Raw genomic sequence first — 25441 nt, forward strand, 5'->3', positions numbered from 1 at the left:
CCATGCTTGGGTTACGCTGATGTAAAGTTAACAACTCTTTGAAGTCATGTTATTTAAAAAATAATTTTTACAAAGGAAGAGTATAAAAGAAAGACACTTGGGGAGATTTGGAGTCTACGCCTATGTGGTGTGCAAGTGTGTACTTTTCCTTAATCACTTCCTCTCACTATCTGCTGCCCCAGTCTGCTTCCTCTCCCTGGCACTCGGGATCCAACCCAGGTGGTCACCATGACAGAACTCCACCAGAGAAAAGCGGCCATGTGGAGAGATTTCAGCTGAGAGAGAGAACTTGTCTCCAGTCCCAGCATAAGGTGCACATGACAACCACAGTAAACCACACCACCAGACAAGCTGGTGTGACCCAAAGCCCCCAGTTACCCAGAGACACGTATCAGGCAGGACATTTCAAGAGCTCAGAGATCACTTCCCAAGAGACCAGAGAAAAGGCCAGCCCTCAACTTAGGCAAGGTCAGTTCTTCACACTTATTTCAGAACTGTCTCTAAAATGCAAGCTAAAGTATTTTTTTTTAAAAAGGGATAGAATAGATGAAAAGGAAAGTGAAAGCGAAACCACAAATGGTAAGACCTGGGGCTTGCTGTGAGAATTGGAGGTTGCCTTTCAAGACTGTTAGAGAAACCTTGGAAAGTCCCTGGGATGTCCTTTCTAAGAGAGAAACGCAACAAAGACTGCTGTTCCCTCACCTCCTGGAAAGTTCCTGAAGATGCCTGCACTACAGACTCAGAGGAAAGAGCACCCTCATCAATGAGCACTGTCCTCACGGGTTCCATCCAGGATGACCTAGACTCTGGGTTCCTCCAAACTGATGAGTAAGGCCAGGGCCACGTCTGCAGCCCCCTTCCCTGAGTTGATAAGAGGGTCCCTGCTTTGCAGTTGCACCTAAATACCGCCAGGAAAAACCACGGGGAAGCTAACCCCTAGCAGAGCCAGCATTTGGCTCCAGGTATGGAGGTGCTGTGAGCCCCTGTGACGTGTGAAATGGCATGTGTATTTTCCAGCAAAGACACTCTGAATTTAAACAGATTCTGAACTGGGTTTGTGACCTTCCCCATGACACGGGCCTTCCAGAACTCTGCAAGGGAGAGGCTATGTGGGCACGTCCTTTTAAAAAACTGACTTTATTTTCTCAGTCAATTGCTTGAGATATTGTGGGAGAAACTCTTTAGGAGGCCGAATAAAATCAGGATATGGTCGCAAGCAGAATTTGTGCTGTAACCTGCTTGTTAAAAGTCCCATATAGAAATAAATACTTCTCAAAAAAAGTTTACTATAGCAAATACAGTCATTTAAAACACACACACACACAATAGGGTTTTTAGTTGCCTTGTTTTCAAAGTCACAATGTAAAAGACCCACAAACCCTACTTCAGCCACAGATGGCTGGCAAGGAGGACTGCTTTAATCTCGGAAGTGGTACCAGTCTTGTCAGTGAGGAAATACCAGGCAGCAAATGTTGAGATTTTAGAATATTTTAATGTTCATTTCTTTGGGGCGGTGGGGGGTGGGGTGCATTTTGAAATTATCAGGGTTAACAATTTAAAAAGGGTAGAGCAAAGGAAAGATGGAGAACTCAAACAGTTGGTTCTCAAGAATTTGATTTCAGATTCTAGGCATGACGTGATTTTCCGAAACGACCACCAAAAAGTGCTTACCTCGAAAACCTAGAAATGCAAACGTGGACAGACCTTTGGAAACTACAAATCACGACAGCCCGTGTAACGGGAAGCACGCGGCCCTTTGGCTCTCAGTGTCAAGTGCAAGTGTGCAGGGGTCTCCACAGCACGGTCAGGGTCACGGAGCCGTGGGGAGCCTCCAGGCTCTGTGAGGGTTTCATAACTGATGCTCTACGTTTGTCTGCATTGGATACAATTCTGTGTGCTTGTTTATATGGATTTGTACATGGAGAATTTGATCAGACCTGAGGCCAAGAAGAAAACAGCAACTGCAACTCAAAGCAACTATATTTACACACATTCAATTCTGAAGTATTGCTTCCTGCCCTAAGTTCACAGGCGGTATGCCGCTCTGAAGGACACCTCCACCAAATCGAATCGGGAGTGCCTGAGCCTGCTGCTCAGCAACCGGCTGTGTCAGAGGCCCAGTGCGGCCCCTGCGGACACTCCGTGGTTCTGCGCTGAGGTACGCTTCTGAGCAGTGGCTGGGAGGGACCCGAGTCACGAGTGGAACACCCAGAGGGAACACCTGCACTGGTTGCTTAGGAAGGCTGGGGTGTTTTTTAAAGACAATTTAAACCGTTCTTTGAAGGATCCCATTTGCACAATGCTGAACCGGACCAGCGGGGGTCACCAAGCTATTCCTGTATCTGCAGCCCCTTGGCTTCCTAGGAATCACAAACAACCTTTGCAGGAGGGGAAGGAAAAAAAAGTTTGCAAGGGAGGAAGTGTGTGCAGAGATGAGCTTTGTGGAGCAGAACAGCAGAAAATTCAGCAATGGCCCAGCAGCTCCTGGCCAATGCGGTTGCTGCAGAGCCTGGAGCCCAGGGGTTGGGGGGCAGAGGGTGAGGGCCATACATGACACACAACTTAATACTGATGGAAGGAACCCCTGATGTGCCCACAACCCCGACGGACAGGCAGAGCATCAGGTAGTGTTTTTAAGAAAAAATAAAAATTCTGCAATATTTTATAAGAATACATTCTTTAGAAGCAAGAGGTATTGTCACAGTCATCCTTTCTCTGGCATTGGAAGACCAACAGTCTGACAGTAAAACCTGAAGGCAAATCCCCCTGGACGTGGAGATCCTGGCTTATGACTACGCTGCTGGGGGCCATCCCAGGCACGTCACTGGGGAGCTGGCTGATCCAAGTCAATACTTGATGGGGCCAGGGAGGGCAGATTCTGTGTGAGTTTGGCAAAGAGGAGTGATACAGGGACTTGGTGTAGATGCAAAAGCTACACAGAGATTTGCTGGGGACGAGAAAATGCACAGGGCACGTCAGTGAAGGCCTCACACAGACAAGGACCTAGCCCTCCCCTACTGCACAGGCTGCAGCCACCTTAAGAGGGAGGCGTCATGTGACTGTGACAGGACAGCTCTGGCCTGAGCTCAAGTCCACATAAACTGCAGACTCAGTGTGGCAAAACAATTACAAGGGGGATTACGGGATTAGTAACAAAGGGCACAGAAGCGAGTCCCTTGGGTTTTCTGTACTCCCCTGGGTTCCGACGCCTCATTTACATCCAGACGATTCTGCCCCTACTGACAGTGTAAGAGCTCCACCTAAAGAGGACTGGGGTCCACTCACCAGGCCTGATCCCGCCACAGACAAGCGCTGCGCAGGCTGAGAACAGAAAGGATGGAGAAACTTCCCGAAAGTGGAGGCCAAGCATTGCCTGCCAGCCCTGGTGCTCGGCCCAGACCTGCTTCACACCGAGTCGTTCTGACCCAGTTCCTGCCATGGGCAGACCCCATGGGCGAGGGGTAGGAGCAGAGGTTTTGTGTTCGAAGTGGTGGCCGAGGGTGCCCCGACCCAGAGCACGGGCCATGCCCACTGGGGTCCTCCTCCTCAGGGGAGATGGCCCAGGGTGGCTGGGGCTCTAATGGCCCCATCTTCATCCTTCCGCTGTGACCTACCCCCCACTCCAAGCCTAGTTCCCTTCGCTAGAGAGAACAGCCCAGCAACCCTCCCCGAGACACACACGGTTCCTGATAAATAAATAAATAAATAAATGCAACCCTCGGATGTTTATTTTCTGTTTCCCTCTGGGACGAGTCACCTTCAAAGACGAGCCACTCCACTCCAGCTGGAAGACCCCTCAGGGTGAGGGCAGAATGGAAAAGGGCTTTTAGATACCTGAGGCCGGGGTTCACAAGCTGTGAGACCGGTTGGCGTTTGGAATCTTGGCCTGCATGAGGAGGAAGCCCTAAAGCCGCTGGGTGTGGGGGGCCAGTGGGTGCAGCCACAGCCCCCAAGGGCCCGATCACCCTGGAAGGTGTGGGTAGGGGGTTGCCGGCTCCTTGTGGTCCTCAGCCTGCACCCCCAGCACCCAGCCCAGTGAGTTACTGGCACTTGATCTCATATTCATGAATACAAGTGTGTGTGCGTGTATGTGTTTACATAGAAAGGTCAGGTCACTGGAAAAAAACACTAGTATGTATACAGGGAAAAAAAAACCCTCAAAAACATTATATTAGCAAAAAAAAAAAAAAGTGTCTCGTGAGAAAAAGCAATAAAAATCTGATTTTAACCACAGCTTCTGCTTTAACGTCCGCCACCATCCAGCGCCACGCCCTGGCTGTGCCTCCCTGGACTCCAGGTCGCACCGGCCCCTGAAGGCACTTGCTCTCCACGCTTCTGACGGTCACACCGAGTGGGGGAAGGGGAAGGAGGCGGATGAAAGTGAACCCTGAGTGACTGTGATCCACACAGGGGTTAGGGCTGCAGTGACCACACGACACGCCGTCCGGGGACGGGGACGGTGGCGCCTGGACGGACAGAGCACCGCGGGTGGGCTGGGCCGCGTCACGCCCTCTCTGAGACGTTGAGCTTTGTGAGTTCGTTGGCTTCCTCCATCCCCGCTTCTTCACAGTCGCTTTTCTCTATGGCTTTGCCGAACCGACACCTTTCTTCGGCTCTGACGGGCTCCTTCCAGGGTCTCTTAGCAGACGAGTGAGCGTCCCTGGTCTGGGCGTTGTTCTCGGAACCCAGGGACACCTGGTCTGGGTTCTGAACGGAAGGCACCAGGCTGGCTATCTCATCTGTGGGGGAGCGTCCGATGCTGCCATCCACCTGGACCCGGATGTCGGGTGAGATGGACAGCTGGTGCTGCGGCACCAACCCACTGTCTGTGCACTTGGGGTACAGGTAGGTCTTCATCTGGCCTTTGCCCTTGACGTTCACCGTCCCTCGGTAGTCGAACTCGTAGCCCATCTTGCTCAGGACGCGGTAGCTCTCCTCGCTGACCTGGATGCGGCACTCCACCCCCGTGGTGTCCATCCTGCTGGCGATGTTGACCGTGTCTCCCCAGATGTCGTACAGCAGCTTGGTGGTGCCGATGACGCCCGCTGTCAGGGGCCCATGGTTGAAGCCCACCCTGAGCTTGAAGTTGAACCACAGCATGTTGTTGTTGAAGTCATCCACCACACGCATCATCTCCTTGGCGAACTCGAAGAGGATCTGCAGGTGCTCCTGCGGGTGGCTGCCGTCGCGGCACTGCGTGGTGTTCAGCCCAGACGCGGCCATGTATGTCGCCCCGATGGTCTTGATCTTCTCGATGCTGCTGTAGTCCGGCTTGCTCAGGAGCTCGTCGAAGTCCCCGATCAGCTCGTTGAGGACCCTGTAGCACTCCTTGCCGCCCTCGTAGTTCTCCTCGTAGAACTCACTGAAGTTGACAATGCTGGCGAAGATGACGCCGCCGCTGTCGTGGTTCTTGGAGTAGGTCTGGGACACCTTCAGCTGCTCGGCCACGTGGTAGGGGATGATGTTCCTCAGCAGCCAGTCGGCCTGGTCCCTCATGCTCTGGATCTTGGTGCGGTGCAGGTCCGCTTCCACGTCCCCGTGGTAGTGCAGGCGGTAGCTGACTTCGAACTCCCGGTTCAGGAACCAGACCAACAGGAGCAGGAGGAAGAAGACGAGAATCACCTCCTGGCCGATCAGGGTGGCTGGGCTCCTGTTGTCGTGAGGCAGCGAGGCGTTGCACAGCTTCCTCGTGGAGCTGGAGGGGAAAGAGAGGAGAAAGGGCGTGCCTCCTGAAGTGTATCTTTAAGTAAAGTTTACTGCCCAGCACTTCCAGGTCCAAGTCAGCCCTGCCTAACCAGCATCCTGCACAGAGCTCTGTGCAGCTCGAACCTTCCATCACCTGCAGCTGCCGAGTGACCTGTTTCTGTTTAGAAAGATGTGGCAAGGTAGAGTCACTCTTGTAAGATTTCTATATTAAGTGCTCTGTTTTTCAGAAGTCTTTAGCTCCTTGATTTTTAAAATCTTGTCTGTTTTCCCAACTTTCTATTTTGAAAAGTCTCCACCTTATAAAAAAGGTTTAGGAGACTAGCAACACACACATTTGTATACCCTTCTCCTGCATGAAACTGTTGTCAACATCATGCTACTTTGCTTTCTCCCCCTTTGTCAATACACACTCCACACGCGTGCACAGTGGTACACACGTGCATGCACACTCACACAGGCACACTTTGCTGAACATTCTGAAAGTAAGCTGCAGACACCAGGCCACTTCAGTCCTGAACAGCTCAGGACCTGTCTCCTAAGAGCAAGGCTATCTCCCTGGGAACCACACCACACTGCCATACCCAAGATATTTCCTATCCTCTGATACTTTGATACAACCTGCCTGCCCCCTCCTTCCCACCCCCCCTGAGTTAGTTCTGTTTTGCCAAAGTCATTTAAGACAATTTTAACATTTTTTTAAAAAATATATAAAATGTATACTTTTAAGAGTAACATACTGTAAGAAACTCAAACAAATTATAAGCAATGGAAAATAAGTGTCTTTCCTATGTAGTGCCCTTTTGCACTATTCTAACCCTTGGCTGTGCTGTCACAACCAGACGCTGGCTGAGGTGCTTGACTTCGCCCATCTTTGGGCTTTTAGGAACAAGGCTGCAGCCGGCATTCCCAAGTGCATCTTTGTGCATACGAAGGAGCCTGTCTGTGGGATATACTCCTGAGCATGAACCTGCTGAGTCATGTAAAATACCACACACTTAGAATTGCAGTAGAAATGTCCAAACGGCCCTTCTAAGGATGGAACCCGTTTCTCTTCCTTCTGACGACCGAGTCTGCTCAGTCTGTTCTGTGGCTCCACGCGGTGTCGTGGAAGTGCGGTAGGGACACAGCTGGCACCCGAGGACTGAAGATGAGCATGGGCTACTGCCTCTTCTACAGTTTATTCTCTAAATAGATGTTTTTTCTCACTTAAAAATGCTACATACTCAGCATAGAAAGGTTAGGGTAAAAGTAGAAAGAAAGAAAAGATTCACCGTCATTGCACTATCCAGAGGCGATCACTGTTAACGCTTGTTGAATTTCCTTCTCATCCTTCTTCTATCAGCTTACATGGCTGTGATTGCTCTGCTCATGTAAACTGTTCCCTGCTGTACTCTAAAATGCACAGAGCAGGCTGCTGGGTCACTTATAGGAATATAATTATGTACAAAACAGATGGATTCTGAGTGTAGACAGAGCTGTGGCACAGAAAGCTCAATTCTGTAATCAGAGTCCTTTAAATGAGTTTTACTGTTAGCAGTAACTTAAGGATATTAAAAATAATGAAATTGACCAATCTGGCCATAACGCCTTCCATGAAACATAGTCCCAAAAGCCCCAGCCTTGGTGTAATGGCCAGGTTGGCTCCCCCTGAAGAGCTCTGGGACCCTTGGGCAGGTCACACCACCTTTCAGGTCTGTTTCCTCATGTGTAAACGGAAGATGGGCTGGAGTATGGCCAAGTCTCTACCGGCCCAAGGGCCTGTGCAGAAAGGGCCTGAGGCTGTGCCGTAGAGAGGCCCACGGGCAGGGTGCCCTAGGTTGGCATCGGGAGCTTGGCTTTGGGGCATTCCCACCAATCCCTGAGGAGAGGGGCTCACTGTGCCCCTCTTTGTTTGTACAAACAAGAATGTTTGTACAAACAAGAGTGTATGCAGAGCACTTGCCCTTTTTCCAGAAATCTGGGATTTTGGAACATGCCAGGCAGAGGGTGGCCATGTGATGTGCTTCTCTGTCACAGCTCATTGCTGGGGGATTCAGCGCATCCTGCACGACCCCACTGGGAGCAGACTCTTGAACACAGGCATCTGGTTTCCTCTGGCCTTTGTCTATGCACCCTTACCCCCTGATGATTATGCTTTCTGTCATTTTTGCTGTAATAAACCATGGTCATGGGTACAACCATATGAGTTCTGAGTCCCCCAAGAGAATGATCGCTGGGGGTGCATGGTCTTGGGGACCCTTACTTCATGCCTAAGAACCAGGAAACAAAAAAGACCTCTGATTCACCACACTTAACTCATTAATTTTGCCAATTGTCACTTAAATGAATGGCAAAACATACTATGAATCACAAGCACTAAACATAACTATTTTAGGTACTGAAACAGATCCATGTGCAGCCCCTTAAGCCCTCTGGCTGGCCCAGAGGAGGGGAGAGTCTGCAGGGAAGAGTCTTCCCTGCGTGAGCTCCTTCCCTTGGCTGAGGAGTTGGCCTTTCCTTCATTTCTTGGAAGAGGTAACACTGAGGAACAGCATCTTTATGAGGAGATGTCACCAAGGCTTCAGGTCACCTTGGAACCAGGCATCGTAGAATCCAGAGGGAGAAGTGGGCAGGGTGTAGACATTGACTGCGCTGCGGCCAAAGCCAGCAGTGTGGCCTGAGCCTGGGACGGGCACGAGCCAGTCTGCTCTGGATGGAGCAGGGGAATGTGAGATGTGGGCGCTGGGAGAGGGAGAAGGAACCACGGCACTGCCGGCTCTGGCCTTTGCTTAAAAAGGAAGGAAGTTCAAAAGGGAGGGGATATGTGTATACCTATGGCAGATTCTTGCTGAGGTGTGACAGAAAACAACAAAATTCTGTAAAGCAATTATCCTTCAATTAAAAAGAGAGAGAGAGAGAGAAAAGGAAGGGTCCTAGTGCACAGACCGTCATGTCGTGCCCTGGGCTGCCCTGCAGCCACAGAGATCTGCCACCAGTGGGTGAGAGAATTACCTCCACTCTACCCCTGTGTTTCTTCTACTGTAGAGGGATAATGAAGGCAATAGCTCTACTCCTAAATTCAAATAGTGAAGGGCAGTCCCTAAAGAAGGGATTTGATATGAATAAATGCAAGAGACAACTCAACAGGTGGACAAATGGAAGTTACAGTAAGGGTAGAGTTCATTACCATGGAAGAGAGGGATTACAAAATAGAGAGAAACAGAAAACAAAGACCACTGGTCGTCCTAGCCAGCTCAACATGGGATGTGTCAACATTCTGGTGTATTTCAATGCCATTTAAAATCTACGCCTAGGACGGGTGCAGGGACCCAGGAGGAGACGTGATGGGGAGCTTCCGGGCTGCGGTACTGTTCCACTTCTTGGTCTGGGTGTCAGTTAAACAGGTGTGCTCGCTTGTGAAAATTCACTGAGCTGTTCTCGTCGTCTAGGGACTTTTCTGTGCGTATGTATTCTACTTGTATTGTCACTTTAATTCTTCTTCCCAATATCTAAACGTACACAGATATTTAATTTTTTAATTATAGAAATAGAAAAAAATTACCACTTACCATTAGATCATAAGGATTACATATCTTACTTTTTAAAATATATAATGAAATACCTACCTGTAGCTATAAGACATATGCAATTTTACATAATAAATGAAAGATGAAAAAATCATGAATGCTTTCCATAACTTCCATATTTTAATGGCTGCAATATTTGGGTACATGTTTCATAACTAATTCTCTTTTACTGACAACTTAACTTGCTGATGAACTTTCAATATTATAAAACACTATGATCAATATCTGGGGGGATGTGGCCTTTACCAAATGCTGAATTATTTCCTCAGCAGATAAGCTTAAAAATAGAATTATTAGGCTAAAGGTGACGAACATTTTTAGGACTATTTTTCACAGACTGTCAAGTTACTTTTCAAAACTATGGTATCACTCTGAAAAGTGTTGAAGCATGGCAGAAAAAGCATGGCCTGGCAGTGAGGGAGGCAAGGGTTTAAATACTGCCAGTTACTAGCTGTGTGTCCACAAGCAGGTTCCTTAACTTCTCTGAGCTTCAGCTTCCTTATCTGGAAAATAGGGACAAAGTCTCCTGATGTATCAGGTTATTGTGCAGATTCAACAAACCTGTATTAAACACCACCATCAATTCATAAATGTGCCATACCCTGGTCTACACTGGGTATCCACCTAGTAACATTTTGAAGGAAAAATTTAGATCAGGTCTTAATTAGTTCTTTACGTAACAGTCCCACAAATACTTTCCTCAGTTTGCTGGTACCATCCACTCAGTCAGTCTTATTTTTTTGTGAATGTGGTTTTATTATTTATAAGACTGGAAAGTTGTCTCTGTCTTAGAGACTTAAGAACTGATTAATTTTATTTTTTTCTTGATATTGACATACTTTTAGATAATTTTTAAAAATTTTGAGTTCAATTTATTTAGAATTAAATTTGACATTTATAGTAAGGAAAGGACCCAACATATTTTTTTTCAAATTTCTAGTCAGTTAATTTAAAATATTTTAGTGAATAAAATACTTTGATTTGTGAGATTTCCTTTGTAACAGTCATATAAAAAAGGTCGTATATAAAATTAAACCAAATCTAATACCAGAATCCTTTGCTTTTTGAAAGTTTGCTTTTTGCTGCTTTGCTTGGATGAAAGATCTATATTAGTACCTGTTTTTGCTAATCAAAGAAATCTGAAGGGGATTTTGGCCTTTAGGGAAAAAGGCAAAAAGTAAAAATAGTGTTCTGCGTCTGTTCTGCAGTGAATGTTAGACAGCCAGCGCCACCCTGAACGGCGGGAGTTCCTCCCCAGGTACGACTCAGCATCGCAGCATCGGCCACCACAGCTCTGAGCTGTGAGCATCAGTGCTTTACCTCGACTCATTTTGTGCCTCCGATAGCAAGCTGTGTCATAAGGTAGCTGCTTCTTCACAGTTAGGGTTAGGAAAGTTTTCACAGGAATGCTCCACTGTCAAGAGAGCAGGAGAAATCTGCCTACATCTTAGCAATCATTTATTTTCCCAATAAGGTATTCTAAATATGATCTGTTATTTTAATAAACTGATATTTTCCGCTTACTCTTTTAAGAGTGAGTATGTTGTTCTTTTTGTTCAAGACACAACTGTTTTCAGGAAGCTTAGAAATAACCAGCAATAATATAGTTACTCCCATTTATTCAGATATAGGCACAATGTTAAAAGCTTACCTGAAATTCTGCACTGCATCAAGGTGTGAAATTACAGTGGAACTGAAATTAAAATGCAGAAAACTATGATTATAAAAAGCTAGGAAGGCACTATACAAAACAATCTGAGAACAGTTTAAATAAAAACAACTTTCCTATTTTCAAGATGGAGTTCAAGGTAGACAGTTAAGGATAGTAAATTTTAATTATAATTTGATGCTGTGCGCTAATGAAGAAAAACAAAATGGTAAAGACAATGATGTAAAAGCCTTTATCAGGACTTCCCTGGTGGTCCAGTGGTTAAGACTCCTCACTCCCAGTGCAGGGGGCTTGGGTGCAATCCCTGGTCAGGGAACTAGATCCTGCATGCCACAACTAAAGATCCCACGTGCTGCAACAAATATTAAAGAGCCCACATGCTGCACTAAGACCCAGCACAGTTAAATAAATAAATGAATATTAACAACAACAACAACAACTTTTATACTAGCCATGGAAGGTATGCACAGCCAACAAAGAGCAAAATCAGGAAAGGTCTCTAAAGCCTTCATTTTGTTGCTAAGAACACATCCACAGTATCTACAGGCTGGAAACATTGGTCATTTTCAGACATCGAAGTCTACTGACAGAGGATCAATTTCAAAAGGCCCTGCTAGAGGTGCTGCTGAATCATTTACTCTGGAAGCTGAACTTTGCTATTGGTGGTGCCCAAAGCAATCAAATCCCAATTTTAGGGCATTGAACCGCACGTACCTAACAACCTCTCTCTTGGTGCTGCTGGGGAAGGTGTGTCTTACACAGCCCATCCTCTCCACAGCTTCCTTTGGGGTCACCTTACACCCAGCATCCAGTCAGGCCCACAGATCACCTGAACCTCGCCTCTCCCCGCGGCAAGGGCCCTGACACTTTGCCCTCCAGGGCCCCAGCCTTGCTTCCTGCAAAAGGGACCTCTTGGAGCACCTGGGAGCAGCTCTCCTGGGCAGCACAGGCCAGGGAGGGCTCAGAGTGGCTTACGTGATTATAGAAGCTGCCTTCACAGAGAAGGAAAGTGAGAGCTACACACGAAATGCAAATTCTAAGACTTTATGTCCCCTTCTCATCCAGTCCAGACAAGACTGTGACACTGCTATAACCCACTTGTGTGTCCCCCGCCCCAAGAGCTGGAAGAGCCTCCCATCTCCTCAAAGCTAGACGAGTCGTCCCTGCTTCATAGGAATTGAGTTTGTGTTTTGTTCCCTCTATGAACAAAGCTAGTGGAGGTGATGGAATTCCAGTTGAGCTATTTCAAATCCTAAAAGATGATGTTGTGAAAGTGCTGCACTCAGTATGCCAGCAAATTTGGAAAACTCTGCAGTGACTACAGGACTGGAAAGGGTGAGTTTTCATTCCAATCCCAAAGAAAGGCAATGCCAAAGAATGCGCGAACTACCACACAATTGCACGCATCTCACACGCTAGTAAAGTAATGCTCAAAATTCTCCAAGCCAGGCTTCAGCAATACGTGAACTGTGAACTTCCAGATGTTCAAGCTGGTTTTAGAAAAGGCAGAGGAACCAGAGATCAAACTGCCAATATCCGCTGGATCATCAAAAAAGCAAGAGAGTTCCAGAAAAACATCTATTTCTGCTTTATTGACTATGCCAAAGCCTTTGACTGTGTGGATCACAATAAACTGTGGAAAATTCTGAAAGAGATGGGAATACCAGACCACCTGACCTGCCTCTTGAGAAACCTGTATGCAGGTCAGGAAGCAACAGTTAGAACTGCACATGGAACAATAGACTGGTTCCAAATAGGAAAAGGAGTATATCAAAGCTGTATATTGCCTGCTTATTTAACTCATATGCAGAGTACATCATGAGAAACGCTGGGCTGGATGAAGCACAAGCTGGAATCAAGATTGCCAGGAGAAATATCAATAATCTCAGATATGCAAATGACACCACCCTTATGGCAGAAAGTGAAGAGAAACTAAAAAGCCTCTTGATGAAAGTGAAAGAGGAGAGTGAAAAAGTTGGCTTAAAGCTCAACATTCAGAAAACAAAAATCATGGCATCTAGTCCCATCACTTCATGGCATCTAGTCCCATCACTTCATGGCAAATAGATGGAGAAACAGTGGAAACAGTAGCAGACTTAATTTTGGGGGGCTCCAAAATCACTGCAGATGGTGATTGCAGCCATGAAATTAAAAGACACTTACTCCTTGGAAGGAAAGTTATGACCAACCTAGACAGCATATTCAAAAGCAGAGACATTACTTTGTCAACAAAGGTCCATCTAGTCAAGGCTATGGTTTTTCCAGTATTCATGTATGGATGTAAGAGTTGGCCTATAAAGAAAGCTGAGTGCAGAAGAATTGATGCTTTTGAACTGTGGTGTTGGAGAAGACTCTTGAGAGTCCCTTGGACTGCAAGGAGATCCAACCAGTCCATCCTAAAGGAGATCAGTTCTGAGTGTTCATTGGAAGGACTGATGTTGAAGCTGAAACTCCAATATTTTGGCCACCTGATGTGAAGAGCTGACTCATTTGAAAAGACCCTGATGCTGGGAAAGATTGAAGGCAGGAGGAGAAGAGGATGACAGAGGATGAGATGGTTGGATGGCATCACCGACTCAATGGACATGAGTTTGGGTAAACTCCAGGAGTTGGTGATGGACAGCGAGGCCGGGTGTGCTGCAGTCCAAGGGGTCGCAAAGAGTCGGACACGACAGAGTGACTGAACTGAACTGAATATGCCCCCTATCCTAGTTGGGCTCAGTAGTGACAGGGCCGATGGGCTGAGAGGATCCTGCGAGTATGAGGGTGGACTGGATCAAGCAGAGATTCAACCACCAGCCCCACTTCAAGATCTCCTGCTTGATTTCTGGGTTCCCCATAGCTAATGCCCTCCAGATCCAAGTGGAAAAGGTCCATTCCTGTGACTGAATGGCTGATGGGGTAATTGTGATGGACTTAAATAGGAAAAGGGGTACTCAGGGCTGTATATTGTCACCCCGCTTATTTAACTTATATGCAGAGTACATCATGAGAAATGCTGGGCTGGAAGAAGCACAAGCTGGAATCAAGATTTCCAGGAGAAATATCAATAACCTCAGATATGCAGATGATACCAACCTTATGGCAGAAAGTGAAGAGGAACTAAAAAGCCTCTTGATGAAAGTGAAAGAGGAGAGTGAAAAAGTTGGCTTAAAGCTCAACATTCAGAAAACTAAGATCATGGCATCTGGCCCCATCACTTCATGGGAAATAGATGGGGAAACAGTGGAACCAGTGTCAGACTTTATTTTGGGGGGCTCCAAAATCACTGCAGATGGTGAATGCAGCCATGAAATTAAAAGACACTTACTCCTTGGAAGGAAAGTTACGACCAACTGAGACAGCATACTCAAAAGCAGAGACATTACTTTGCCAACAAAGGTCTGTCTAGTCAAGGCTATGGTTTTTCCAGTGGTCATATGTGGATGTGAGAGTTGGACTGTGAAGAAGGCTGAGCACCGAAGAATTGATGCTTTTGAACTGTGGTGTTGGAGAAGACTCTTGAGAGTCCTGTGGACTGCAAGGAGATCCAACCAGTCCATTCTAAAGGAGATCAGTCCTGGGTGTTCTTTGGAAGGAATGATGCTAAAGCTGAAACTCCAGTAGTTTGGCCACCTCATGTGAAGAGTTGACTTATTGGAAAAGACTCTGATGCTGGGAGGGATTAGGGGCAGGAGGAGAAGGGGACGACAGAGGATGAGATGGCTGGATGGCATCACTGACTCGATGGACGTGAGTCTTGAGTGAACTCCGGGAGTTGGTGATGGACAGGGAGTCCTGGCATGCTGCAATTCATGGGATTGCAAAGAGTCGGACACAACTGAGGGACTGAACTGAACTGAACTAAAAGGTTAAAAAGTGTATTACTGAATTTCATACTGTTGGGAAAGAGCTTTATAAAGACCACAATTCCAGAAGGCTGAACACACCTTCAGAAGGAAAAAGGACACTTTGTTTTGCTTAAAGTAACTTAACTGTTCAGTAAAGTTTCCTTTCACATGCTGAATAGCAGTAAATTCCCTGAATAAAGTGAATGCTGAATACTTTGAATTCTCTTTTTGATCTTAATTTGCAGAGAACTTGAACATCTTTCATGTCGCTATTATTTTATTAAGTAAATTGAGGAAGGATACTCATTCTGTCCATTACTGACCACTGCTTTGGTAATATCCCAAACGCACTATGGCGATTTTATCTGGATATTGAAACAAATCAGACCATTTTCTACTTTTGAATTTACGAAAGCAGTGATTCTCAGTGGTAACACCACTCCTAGGGGAGCATTTCGGAGAAGGGAAAGGCTACCCACCCCAGTATTCTTGCCTGGAGAATCCCCATGGACAGAGGAGCCTGGTGGACTTCAGTCCACGTGGTCACAAAGAGTCAGACATGACTGAGCGACTGTGCACAGCACAGCACGGGGGAGCATTCTGGGAATACTCGAGTCCCTTCTGGTCACCATAATAACCTGGGGGGCCAGGAATGTTAGATGTCCTGCAGAGCACAATGGAGAAATGTCCCATGTAACTTTGAAATATTCTGCTAATCTAAACCCACTGTAAATATAAATAAATGGTTATTTAACGAGTGCTAACATAAAACATTTCCATAAGCAGTTACACAAGAAGTCCAACGTTTAGAAACAGAAGCTTAATGATTTGAGACATTCCCTCCAAATTTCTGAATAAATTACTTACTATGCGCACTTCGCTGTCCAAGGTAGCATCATATTTCCAACTATATATTTAGTTGAAAAGGTTAAAAGCCACAAAGCCAGTTGCAAATGTGCAACTGGTAATTTAGGAGAACCAAAACACAACTTAATCAGTAGGACACATGGAAAGCAGGAGCCTTGATGGGTTCATTAACAGAGGCTGTTTTAAACATAGCACCTATCAGCGCCATCCTATATATTTTAATGTTTACATTTTTCATAGCACAGAACAGATTCTGTCCCCAGGGGTCTTCACAAAGCTCCTGTTTCTTTTCCGCACATCACCAGTGAGAGAGCTTTGAAGGCCGTTTGAGTAAAATGTATGCTTCACTATGTGGAAGGATTCAAGATAAGAGATGCATTTCTCGTGATTTCTCGCCGCCCTAACGTTTCATGTCACAAGCTGGAGAACTGCTCCGACACAGGGTTTATGAATAGGGCCAGGTCCCTCACGGGGCCATCGTTCTTCAGCTCCTCCGCCTCGACAGTCTGTGGCCTGTCTCAGCACACCAGCCCTACCGCAGGAGGTCAGAACCAGCCACTTCTCATCTGTGTGTCACGTCCACCTCCAACATTTTGTCTTCTTGATAGCCTTGTATGCAGTGGCTTCTGGTTCTACTTTCTTAAATTCAAACTTCCTCATTGTAAATACAAACGACCTTCTACATCCACAGGTTCTGCATCTCTGGATTCAACCAACCTCAGATCAAAAATCCCTTCTCCAGTGGATCTTCCAGACCCAGGAATTGAACTGGAGTCTCCTTCATTGCAGGCAGATTCTTGACCAACTGAGCTATCAGGGAAGCCTGGTAGCCACTCCAGTATTCTTGGGCTTCCCTTGTGGTTCAGCGGAAGAGACCTGGGTTGGATCCCTGGGTTGGGAAGATCCCCTGGAGAAGGAAGGAGCTACCCACGCCAGTATTCTGGCCTGGAGAATTCCATGGACTGTATAGTCCATGGGGCTGCAAAGAGTTGGACACAACTGAGCAACTTTCACTTTCAGATCGAAAATATTATGAAGAAAATTTCCAGAAAGTTTCAAAAAAGCAAAATTTAAATTTGCTGCATGATTACAACTTACAACATAGCACTTGTACTGTATTAGGTATCGTAAGTAGTCTAAACAGCTTTGTAGGTTATATGCAAATGTGGTGCCATTTATAGGAGGAACTTGAACATCCTTGAATTTTGGTATTAGGGGGAAGGGGTCTGAGAACCAATCCCCTGAGGACATCGTGGGACAACTGTGACTTCTAGCATGCGACTACTGCATGACGTTAGCTGGGGGTGGTCACCCCAAGAAGTCTACAGGTAAATACATATTTTGCTATTAAAAATTATTTCCTTTTTCTTTCCTTTGCATATTACTCTTTGGGCATTTCATCAAGTTGTTGACTTGATGAGGCTGAAAGCTATTTCCTTTTAAGACACTAAATGTCTGTTGGGGTGGAGGGCATTAGTACTGATGAGAAAGAACAAGTGACAGACACAATTCAATAGCAAAACCCAGAAATTTAATTGAAAAACAGGCAGAGGATCTAAATAGACACTTTTCTAAAGCAGACATAGAGATGGCTCATAAGCACATGAAAAGCTGTTCAATACCCCCCTAATTATCAGGGAAATGCACATCAAGCAAAACATCACCTCACACCCATTAGCACAGGTGTAAACAAAAAAACGTAAGAAGTGACAAGTGATGTTGACACACGGAGACAAGAGAACTCTTGTGCACTGCTGTGCTGGGCTTAGTCGCTCAGTTGTGTCCGACCCTTTGGGGCCATAAGCTCCTCTGTCCGTGGGATTCTCCAGGCACGAATACTAGAGTGGTTTGCCATGTCCTCCTCCAAGGGATCTTCCCAACCCAGGGATCGAACCCAGGTCTCCTGCATTGCAGGAAGATTCTTTACCAGCTGAGCCACCAGGGAAGCCTAAGAATCCTAGATCAAGTAGCCTATCCCTTCTCCAGGGGATCTTCCTGATCCAGGAATCAAACTGGGGTCACCTGCACTGCAGGCGAATTCTCTACCAGCTAAGCTACCAGGGAATCCCCTGTGCCCTGCTAGTGAGAAGTAAACTGGTGCAGCCACTATGGAAAACATTATGAAGGGTCTCCCCAAAATTAAAAACAGAAGTTAGCAGTTCTTCAGAAACATCTGAAGGGAACACAAACAGCAACTCGAAAAGACGTCTGTATCCGCATGTCCATTATAACACTATTTACAATAGCCAAGATGAGAAGGAACCTAAGTATCTGTCAAAGAATGAATGGATAAAGAAGACATGGTATATATGCAAGAGAGTATGATTCAGCCACAAAAAAGAAAGAAATCCTGCCATTTGTGACAACATGGACAGACCTTGGAGGCATTAAGAGAAATAAGTCAGACAGAGAAAGACAAATACCGTATGATCTCATTTACATATAGACTCTAAAAACAAGCCAAAAAAACCACCATGAACAGATTGGGTTGCTAGAGGCAGGGGTGGAAGGTGGATAAAATGAGTGAAGGTTCTCAAAATGTACAAAGTTCCGGTCATAAAGTAGGTAAGTCCTGGGGAAATAATATACACCGAGGTCAGTCAGTTCAGTTGCTCAATCGTGTCCGACTCTTTGCGACCCCATGGACTGCAGCATGCCAGGCCTCCCTGTCCATCACCAACTCCCAGAGTTTACTCAAACTCATACACCGTGGTAACTATAGTTAATAATACTGTACTATATATTTGAAAGTTGCTGAGAAGGTAACATTTTTTCTTTTTTTGGCTTCACATCACGGCTTGTGGGATCTTAGTTGCCCCACCAGGGATTGAGCCTGGGCCCCAGGAGTGAGAGTACCGAATCCTAACCACTGAACTGCCAGGAAATTCCCAAGAGTAACTTAACTAGACTTACAGTGGTCATCATTTCACACAGTACAGAAATACTAAGTCATTACATAGTGCACCTGGAAACTAATACTTCTGTGTCAATGATATATCTCAATTAAGAGGAAAGGTGTGAGGGGGACAAAAGCAGTGTCAGGGCGGGTGACCCCCTGCGTGGCGAGCAGGGCTCACGTACCTGTCTGGGCACAGGGAGACGTAGAGCAGCAGCAGCAGGGGCCCGGCCCCGACGACAGTGGCCAGGGAGGACCGCATCCAGGAGCTGAGCTGGCAGAAGTTGCAGTATTGCACCACGGCGGTCAGCACGGCCGAGCCCGTGAACACGGTGGACTGAAACGAGGGGAGGGCTCGTGAGGACCCCAATGCGCCCACCAGCCTCCCCTCCACGTGGGAACCCCGAGAGCAGATGACACACTCGCTTACCTGTCCTTCTGTGAAACAGAACACCCTCAGTTCAGGGACAGATCATAAACCATGGGATTAATTAAGTTCCCACAGTTTTCTCGCTTACAGGTGTGTGGGAACCACACACATCACCTTGGCGGGGAGGAAAGGTAGGCTGCCCCCGTGAAGCCACCCTGTCATCAGTTCCCGCCCCAAAACCCATCCTCCAGGCACCCTGCTGCATGTCAGCGGAAAGGAAACTGGAGTGTGTAACTATCGAATGCAGCCAGCCCGCCAGCACTTTGTGCTACACTTGCCGGCACCAGAAATACAATCTTGCTACAGCAGCGTGAATTCACTCTTTATGGGTGTAACTTGGAAGCGGCTTCCATGATCAGCAGCAGCCAGCTGAGGTGCCAGTGGAAGGCTGGTGCCAGTTCTACAGACTAAGGTTATTATTTTTACTTTTCTTTTAAAATAAAGTACAGTTGACAGACAACAGCGTATTACCCTATATCATTTGGATATGTGGGGCAGATGCTTCCTCATAAAACATGTAAGGAAATAACTGACTTGGGATTTAGCGACACTCAGCCAGTGGGAGAGGACCCAGCTCCACAGGGGACTCTCCCCAGGCAGGCTGCGGTCTGACCACCCAGCCTGCTCCTCTGTCCTAGGCAAGTCTTTTAAAAAGACAAGTTCAAAGGACTGATAGGGTATGGCCCTCTGTGTTTAAATTCTTGTCCCAAGCCAGGAGACTTATTAAAAAAAAAAAAAAGTGATCCGTAAGCCCAGAGGAACCTGGACACAAAATCACTGCGACTCTACTTACGTGTATGTTTGTCTCAAATTCAGAGGTGACGTGTGAATACACCGACAGGGCAGGGAGGGACACCAGGATGGCCCCGATGAAATGGCGTGGGAGCCAGCCGGCTATCCACTCCAGCAGGCGTTTGGTGCACGTCATCACATCCTCCAGGAAGAACACCATCCTGGGGAGCAGGGAGAAAAGAAAATCAGCATTTGGGTTTTTTTGGTGCCCCCCAGCTGAGAGCAGGCCCGCACAGGGCACAGCTAGTTTGGGAGTGGGTCCCCAGCAGTTTGGCGAGGAGCTTGGAGCCAAGACATGGAAGGAGGCAGGCCCCAGAGCAGGGCTTGCTGTGGGCAAGGCAGCGAAACCCTTTGGCAAAGAGCTGAAGGGGCCTCAGGGGAGGCTGGAGGTGACCGTGGAGAGGAGGGATCATGCACTGGAAGCTTCAGGGCCAGACCTGAAGCTATAGTTTCCTGTCCTGGGATGCTGGGGAGGTGCAGGGGGGACAGACAGGTGGGAAACAATGCCCCTAGGAGGCTCACAGCCTAATGGTGGGCAGACGAGGGTCTGAGATGGTGTGGTCAGTGTGACAAAGCGACACACACGGGGTACTAGGGAATCACAGCAAAAGGGAAAAATGATGACAAAGCCGGAGTCCGAGAGAGAGGCCAGCTCCAAGCATCAGGTGGACCCTCGTGGGGACCGGCCTCACTCCACGCTCACACAGTTCTTGAGGAGGAAATGCTCCTTGTCTCGGGGCACAGGTCAGGGCCAGTCTCCCTGTTTCTCTCTGACCCCCAGTGTGGGGCCGTCCTGCTGAGAGCAGCAGGGCTGGAGGAAGGGGTGGGTCTGGGGCATCGATGGCATGGATAGAATCCCTGTGAGCTCCTGGGGCTGGGGCTGCCCTGAAGGCAGGTTGGGCGGGTCCTGAGGGCCCTGCCTCCTAGAGGGGCCCTGATGTCTCTCAGACACTCTGTCCATTTTTAAACAGAGTGTCTTTTTATTATTGAGCTAACATTCTAGACCCTTGTTGTGGACACAATTACAAATACTCTTCTGTTCTGTATGTCCTCTTTCACTTGGGGGTGAAAAGTGATGATGGTGTTCTTTGAAACATGAAAGTTTTAGATTCTAATGAAGTCCAGCTTAGCTACATTTTCTTTGGCTGCTTGTGTTTCCGTGTCACCTTGAAGAAACCGCTGCCTGACCCGAGCCCATGGACGTGGGCCTGCGCTTCCTCTGGGGGTTTAGGGCTTCACTCTTGCATTCAGGAGACGCCCCTCCCAGGGGCACCCTGCACACCTCCTCTTCTCTCTCTCTCTGCCTTGCTTTCTTGCCCCTTATCTTCCCACTTTCTAAGTGTCTGGTTTGGGAGCTCAAGGGACTTAACTGGTGGCGTCGAGGCTGCAGAGGACACTGACCTGCAGGTAAGGAGGGAGACCCCCTGTGCTGAGGGGTTCGCGAGCAAGGAGTCTATGAAGCAGGGCTGGGCCAGGGAAGAGAAGAGGACCGTCCAGAAATGCACTCACGGAGCCGGCTGGCAGCTACGCCAGCAGAGGGAGCTGAAGGCTAACAGCTGTGGAGCCGCCCGCAGGTGGGCCTTTACCTGACAGAGACCACGAGGGACAGGATCTCCAGCAGCAGGGCCGCTCCGAAGACTGCCACAGCGGCCGGCGGGGGCGGCGTGGAGGCGGCCCCGTACTTCAGGAAGCAGGTGATGGAGAGAATCAGAAACACTGTTGCCGACAGAAGCACATCCAGGAGGGAGCTGAAGGTGGCACTGGCAAAAGTCTTCACGGGAGAATTCTTTATAACCTGTTTGGGAGGTGGCGGTGGGGGAACGTTAACAGACACTGCTGGACGTACCTACCTGGAGGAAGGCGATCCAGGCGGAAAACGGTGGATGTCTGCTGAGCACTTGCCTCCTACGGACCAGGTGCAGGGTGAGAAATGCTTCACACAGCCATCTCCCTACTACTACCCCCTGCCCAACAGTGAGGAAACTGAGGCACAGAGAAGTGCAGAAATTTGTCCAAGGTCACAGAGCAGCTGAGTACAAACCAGTAAGTTCTCACAGGAGTGTGACACACTGAGCTCGAAGTATGCTGCTGACAGGAAAGTCACGTGCTAGAAGCCAGGTCCCAGATTCGGGGCTTCCTGACAGAAGCAGAAGGCGGGGCTAGAGCAGCAGCAGGTCAGCAGTAACAGTGATGGCAAGAGTCTGCTCTGGGCCTGGGTCTGCACAGGGTGCAGGGGGGATGGACAGGCGGGAAACAATGCCCCTGGGGGGCTCACAGCCCCATGGTGGGCAGACGAGGGTCTGAGATGGTGGTGTGGTCAGTGTGACAAAGCGAAATGCACGGGGTACTAGGGAATCACAGCAAAGGGGAGAAATGATAACAAAGCCGGAGTCCGAGAGAGAGGCCAGCTCCAAGCATCAGGTGGACCCTTGCAGGGACCGGCCTCACTCCATGCTCACACAGTTGTTGAGGAGGAAATGCTCCTCATCTCAGGGCACAGGTCAGAGGCCAAGGTGAGGGGTTACCCGAGGTCACACAGGCGAGGAGGAGCCCAGCCAGGGCTGTGGTGCCTTGACCACATCACCCATTGTCCCTGGGCCTCGTTTCTTTATCTGGGATCAAGGATGAACTCTGGACCAACACCTTATAGGCGATGGTGAAGCTTCACTGGGAAAACACTGAGTGCAGTGGGGGCCTAAGCAGGGACAGACCAGAACCTTCCACTGCTCCTGCAACCCTCCCCTCCTTGCCACCCTGCCCCAAGTTCCGGGGGCAGCACCCCACCTGCACCCTAGACTACAGGCTCATCCACTCTCATCACCTTCTATGGCTCGGCCACGTGACCTTTACACAGCACAGTCTGATGGTGCCACCCCCTGTTCTGGATTCTTCCCAGCTCCCCCTGGCCTTTGGCATAACGTCCACCGTGCAGGAAGCTGCCCACCTGCCACCTCCACCCCATCTACCAGATGGAGGCGCCCCCAGATCCCTGGAGGTACCCAGGCTCCATCTCATCTCCAAGGTTTGCAGCTGCTGGCCCCTCTCTGCAACGTTTCTTCATTGGGTTAGTTGCCAGCCCTCCCAGTAACATGGGCTCCCTCTAGGCCCTCAACCTGGGGTCAGTGTGCTCTGAGGGCTTTTTAGGACCCAGGGGTCTGGGTTCTGACTTCTGCCAGGCTACTGCTTCCCTGAGAGCATCTGTCATCTCTCTGCCTCAGCCCCAGGAGCAGGATGCTCAGGGAGCAGGGCTGGGTAGCCCGTGCCTGCTGCTAAGGAGGCTCTACACTCAGTACTGCGGTTGGGGGGTATTCCACTCTAGCGGAGGGGTCTCAGCCTCTCAACCTTCCCTGGCCTTGGCTTTCTTTTGGCAAAACGGGGATCATCATAAACCTGCTTGAAAGGCTGCTGTGTGGACTAAATGAGATGATGTTCTGCTCTCCAGGCATCAATCAACTGACTCGAAAGTCCGCACGAGGAGCCCTGCCTGGGGTGTTCACAGGTATTCAGGTCCCAAGAGGCTCATGAAACCCAACCCCACAGGCATGGCCCACCCTGTCTGGTTCACCAGGACTTTTGAGCCTGGTTGGGCCCTGGATGCAGCAGACACTAAGGGGTGATCCTCTGGATGAACAAATCGAAGTCGAAGGAGAAATCCTTTTGGCTCTGGGCTGGGAGGGTATGGGTTTTTGACCTTGTAACACTAAGCCAGGTTAGGTCTGGGAAGACTGCAGGGGGCTGGCTGCTTGTAACTCAAACCAGGCTCTAGGCTACTGCTTCTGTCCACTGCTCCCATCAAGCCCGACCAAGCGCTTGCAGGTTTGAGGACTGGACACCATATAGAATAGAGAATAAGAGATGGGCTTCTGCCTCCCCAAGCTGAGAGTCCAGGGAGGGAGGCATATGATTCAACAGTCCCACAAGAAGAGGTTTCAAAATGGGATTCCAGCTGTGAAGACATGGTGTAACGGAGGGGAAATCCAGTCTGCAGTCAGGGACTGTTTCTTGGAGGAAGTGAGGTTTGGGCTCAGAGTTATAGGACAGCAGGAATTAAGGCAGGGGAGGGCAATGGAGGGGAGCTCAGCCCTGAAGCATCTGGGAAAGCCCAGCGAGGTGGCAGGCCTCTGACTTGTGTCCCACCTCAGTGGGAAGAAAGCCAACAGGGAACAGGGAGAGAAGTCCTGCTGGAGAACAGAACAGGTGGGGCTGGAGCCCCCTCGCCATACTAGGCCTCCAGGGGCTGGAACACAGCCGGGGAGCCTGGGCACGCACCAGCTGAAGGGAAAGGAGACCAAGAGGTGACAAGCTGAGCTGCTGCAGACAGATTTAGGGTTTTCTCCCTTGTGGTGACATTCACATACAGATGAAATTCAGGGCTTACATACATTTCAGGGCTTACGTACAGACTGTGGGAGATCAAAATGAGCCTTCAATTTCCCGTTGCTCAGGAAAACGAAACAAAGGCTGCCCAAGCACAAGGCTAAGAACTACTGAGTAAAACTGGCATGTCTTCAGTAAAACTATGAGGAAACACACACCTCTTCTTGATAGCTGGTCCTGTAGGCCCGCTCGAGCTCCGGATCCAGGAAGTTCAAGCTGAACTGGTTAATGGGCGGCTTAAAAAAGTAGTCTTTCATCAGGCTAGAAGAGATGATAAACGCAGTCAATCAGCCTGCAGCACAGCTGCCACATTCATTCTCTCAGAGGATCACCGTTAGCTACGGAGATGCCGTTTGTGGAGCGAGCCACAAAGGCTGCACCTGAAAGTCACTGCACAATAGACACTGCTCGACCACCCCTTTAGAACTCTCTGGAAAGTCCTGCATGCTTCTATACAGAATCCCATTTCAGGCTGCACCTCCATGAAAGAATGCCCATTCACCACAAATATAACACACAGCAGTAGAACTGTGCTTTTGAAAACATCTTCTGGCATGCAGAATTAGAAGGAGGTGGCAGCTTTTTTTGTTCCATGAAACGCTCCCCTCTGAAGGACCAGCAGGTCCCTGCATGGATCGTGCTTATGTGGATTCGGAGGCTTCCTTGCACACATAATTCAGAACCGGCTGTCCTGTCACTCAGAGCACTGACAGTAATTACCACCGTCACCGCTAACAGGTTGTTATCACAAAATTGTGTTTACAGTCAGTGTAATTTTGGAGCTGTTGTCACATATGCAGATTGCGTGTGAAACCTGAAAAATGATAATGCTCGATGATTTTAATAGCAGAGAAATCAAGCCTGCTTTACATGGCTCTCTCATTCTTTTACGGATGGCTAGCAAATAGTCATATCCTTTTTATCCTGCAGAAAATTACTATAAATCTAAGGGGATGTTAATATAATTTTAAAATGAAAATATAGCCGTGGGCTGTCTCCCTGCTTCACACAGTAACTACCAGAATGCTTAAAGCAGATAAAATCCATGAAGTGCCTATCAGGCGCCCAACACACAGCAAGGGCCACTGCACTTCCTCCTTTCCATGCTCAGACGACTCTGGTGGTAAGTGTAAGATTCCTTACTGGCTCTCAGGTTCAGAAGAGAAAAAAATGCCACCCCCAAGCATTGACCGCCACCCCATCTTCCCTTTCACTTGGTGAGTGTAGACAGAGGGAAAAGCAACAAAGCAGCTACAAGGAGGAAACATAATGGTTTTATTTCTGCAGTCAAGAGGCAAAGTGAAAGTG

General features: G+C 48.3%; 1 protein-coding gene across 1 annotated transcript in view; it reads right to left on the minus strand.

Moving 5' to 3' along the window:
- The window catches only part of ADCY9 (adenylate cyclase 9), a 105816-nt gene continuing 80907 nt past the window's right edge, over window positions 533-25441 (minus strand). Inside the window, exons 6-11 of the mRNA XM_018040729.1 lie at window positions 24292-24394; window positions 21343-21551; window positions 19758-19917; window positions 18720-18871; window positions 10924-10965; window positions 533-5695 (exon numbers count right to left, since the gene is read on the minus strand). Of these exons, the coding sequence (XP_017896218.1) occupies window positions 4504-5695; window positions 10924-10965; window positions 18720-18871; window positions 19758-19917; window positions 21343-21551; window positions 24292-24394 (1858 nt within the window). The 3' untranslated portion in view covers window positions 533-4503. The remainder of the gene's footprint in view (window positions 5696-10923; window positions 10966-18719; window positions 18872-19757; window positions 19918-21342; window positions 21552-24291; window positions 24395-25441) is intronic.

This window comes from Capra hircus, chromosome 25, assembly GCF_001704415.2.
Source record: "Capra hircus breed San Clemente chromosome 25, ASM170441v1, whole genome shotgun sequence".
Classification (NCBI taxonomy): Eukaryota; Metazoa; Chordata; class Mammalia; order Artiodactyla; family Bovidae; genus Capra; species Capra hircus.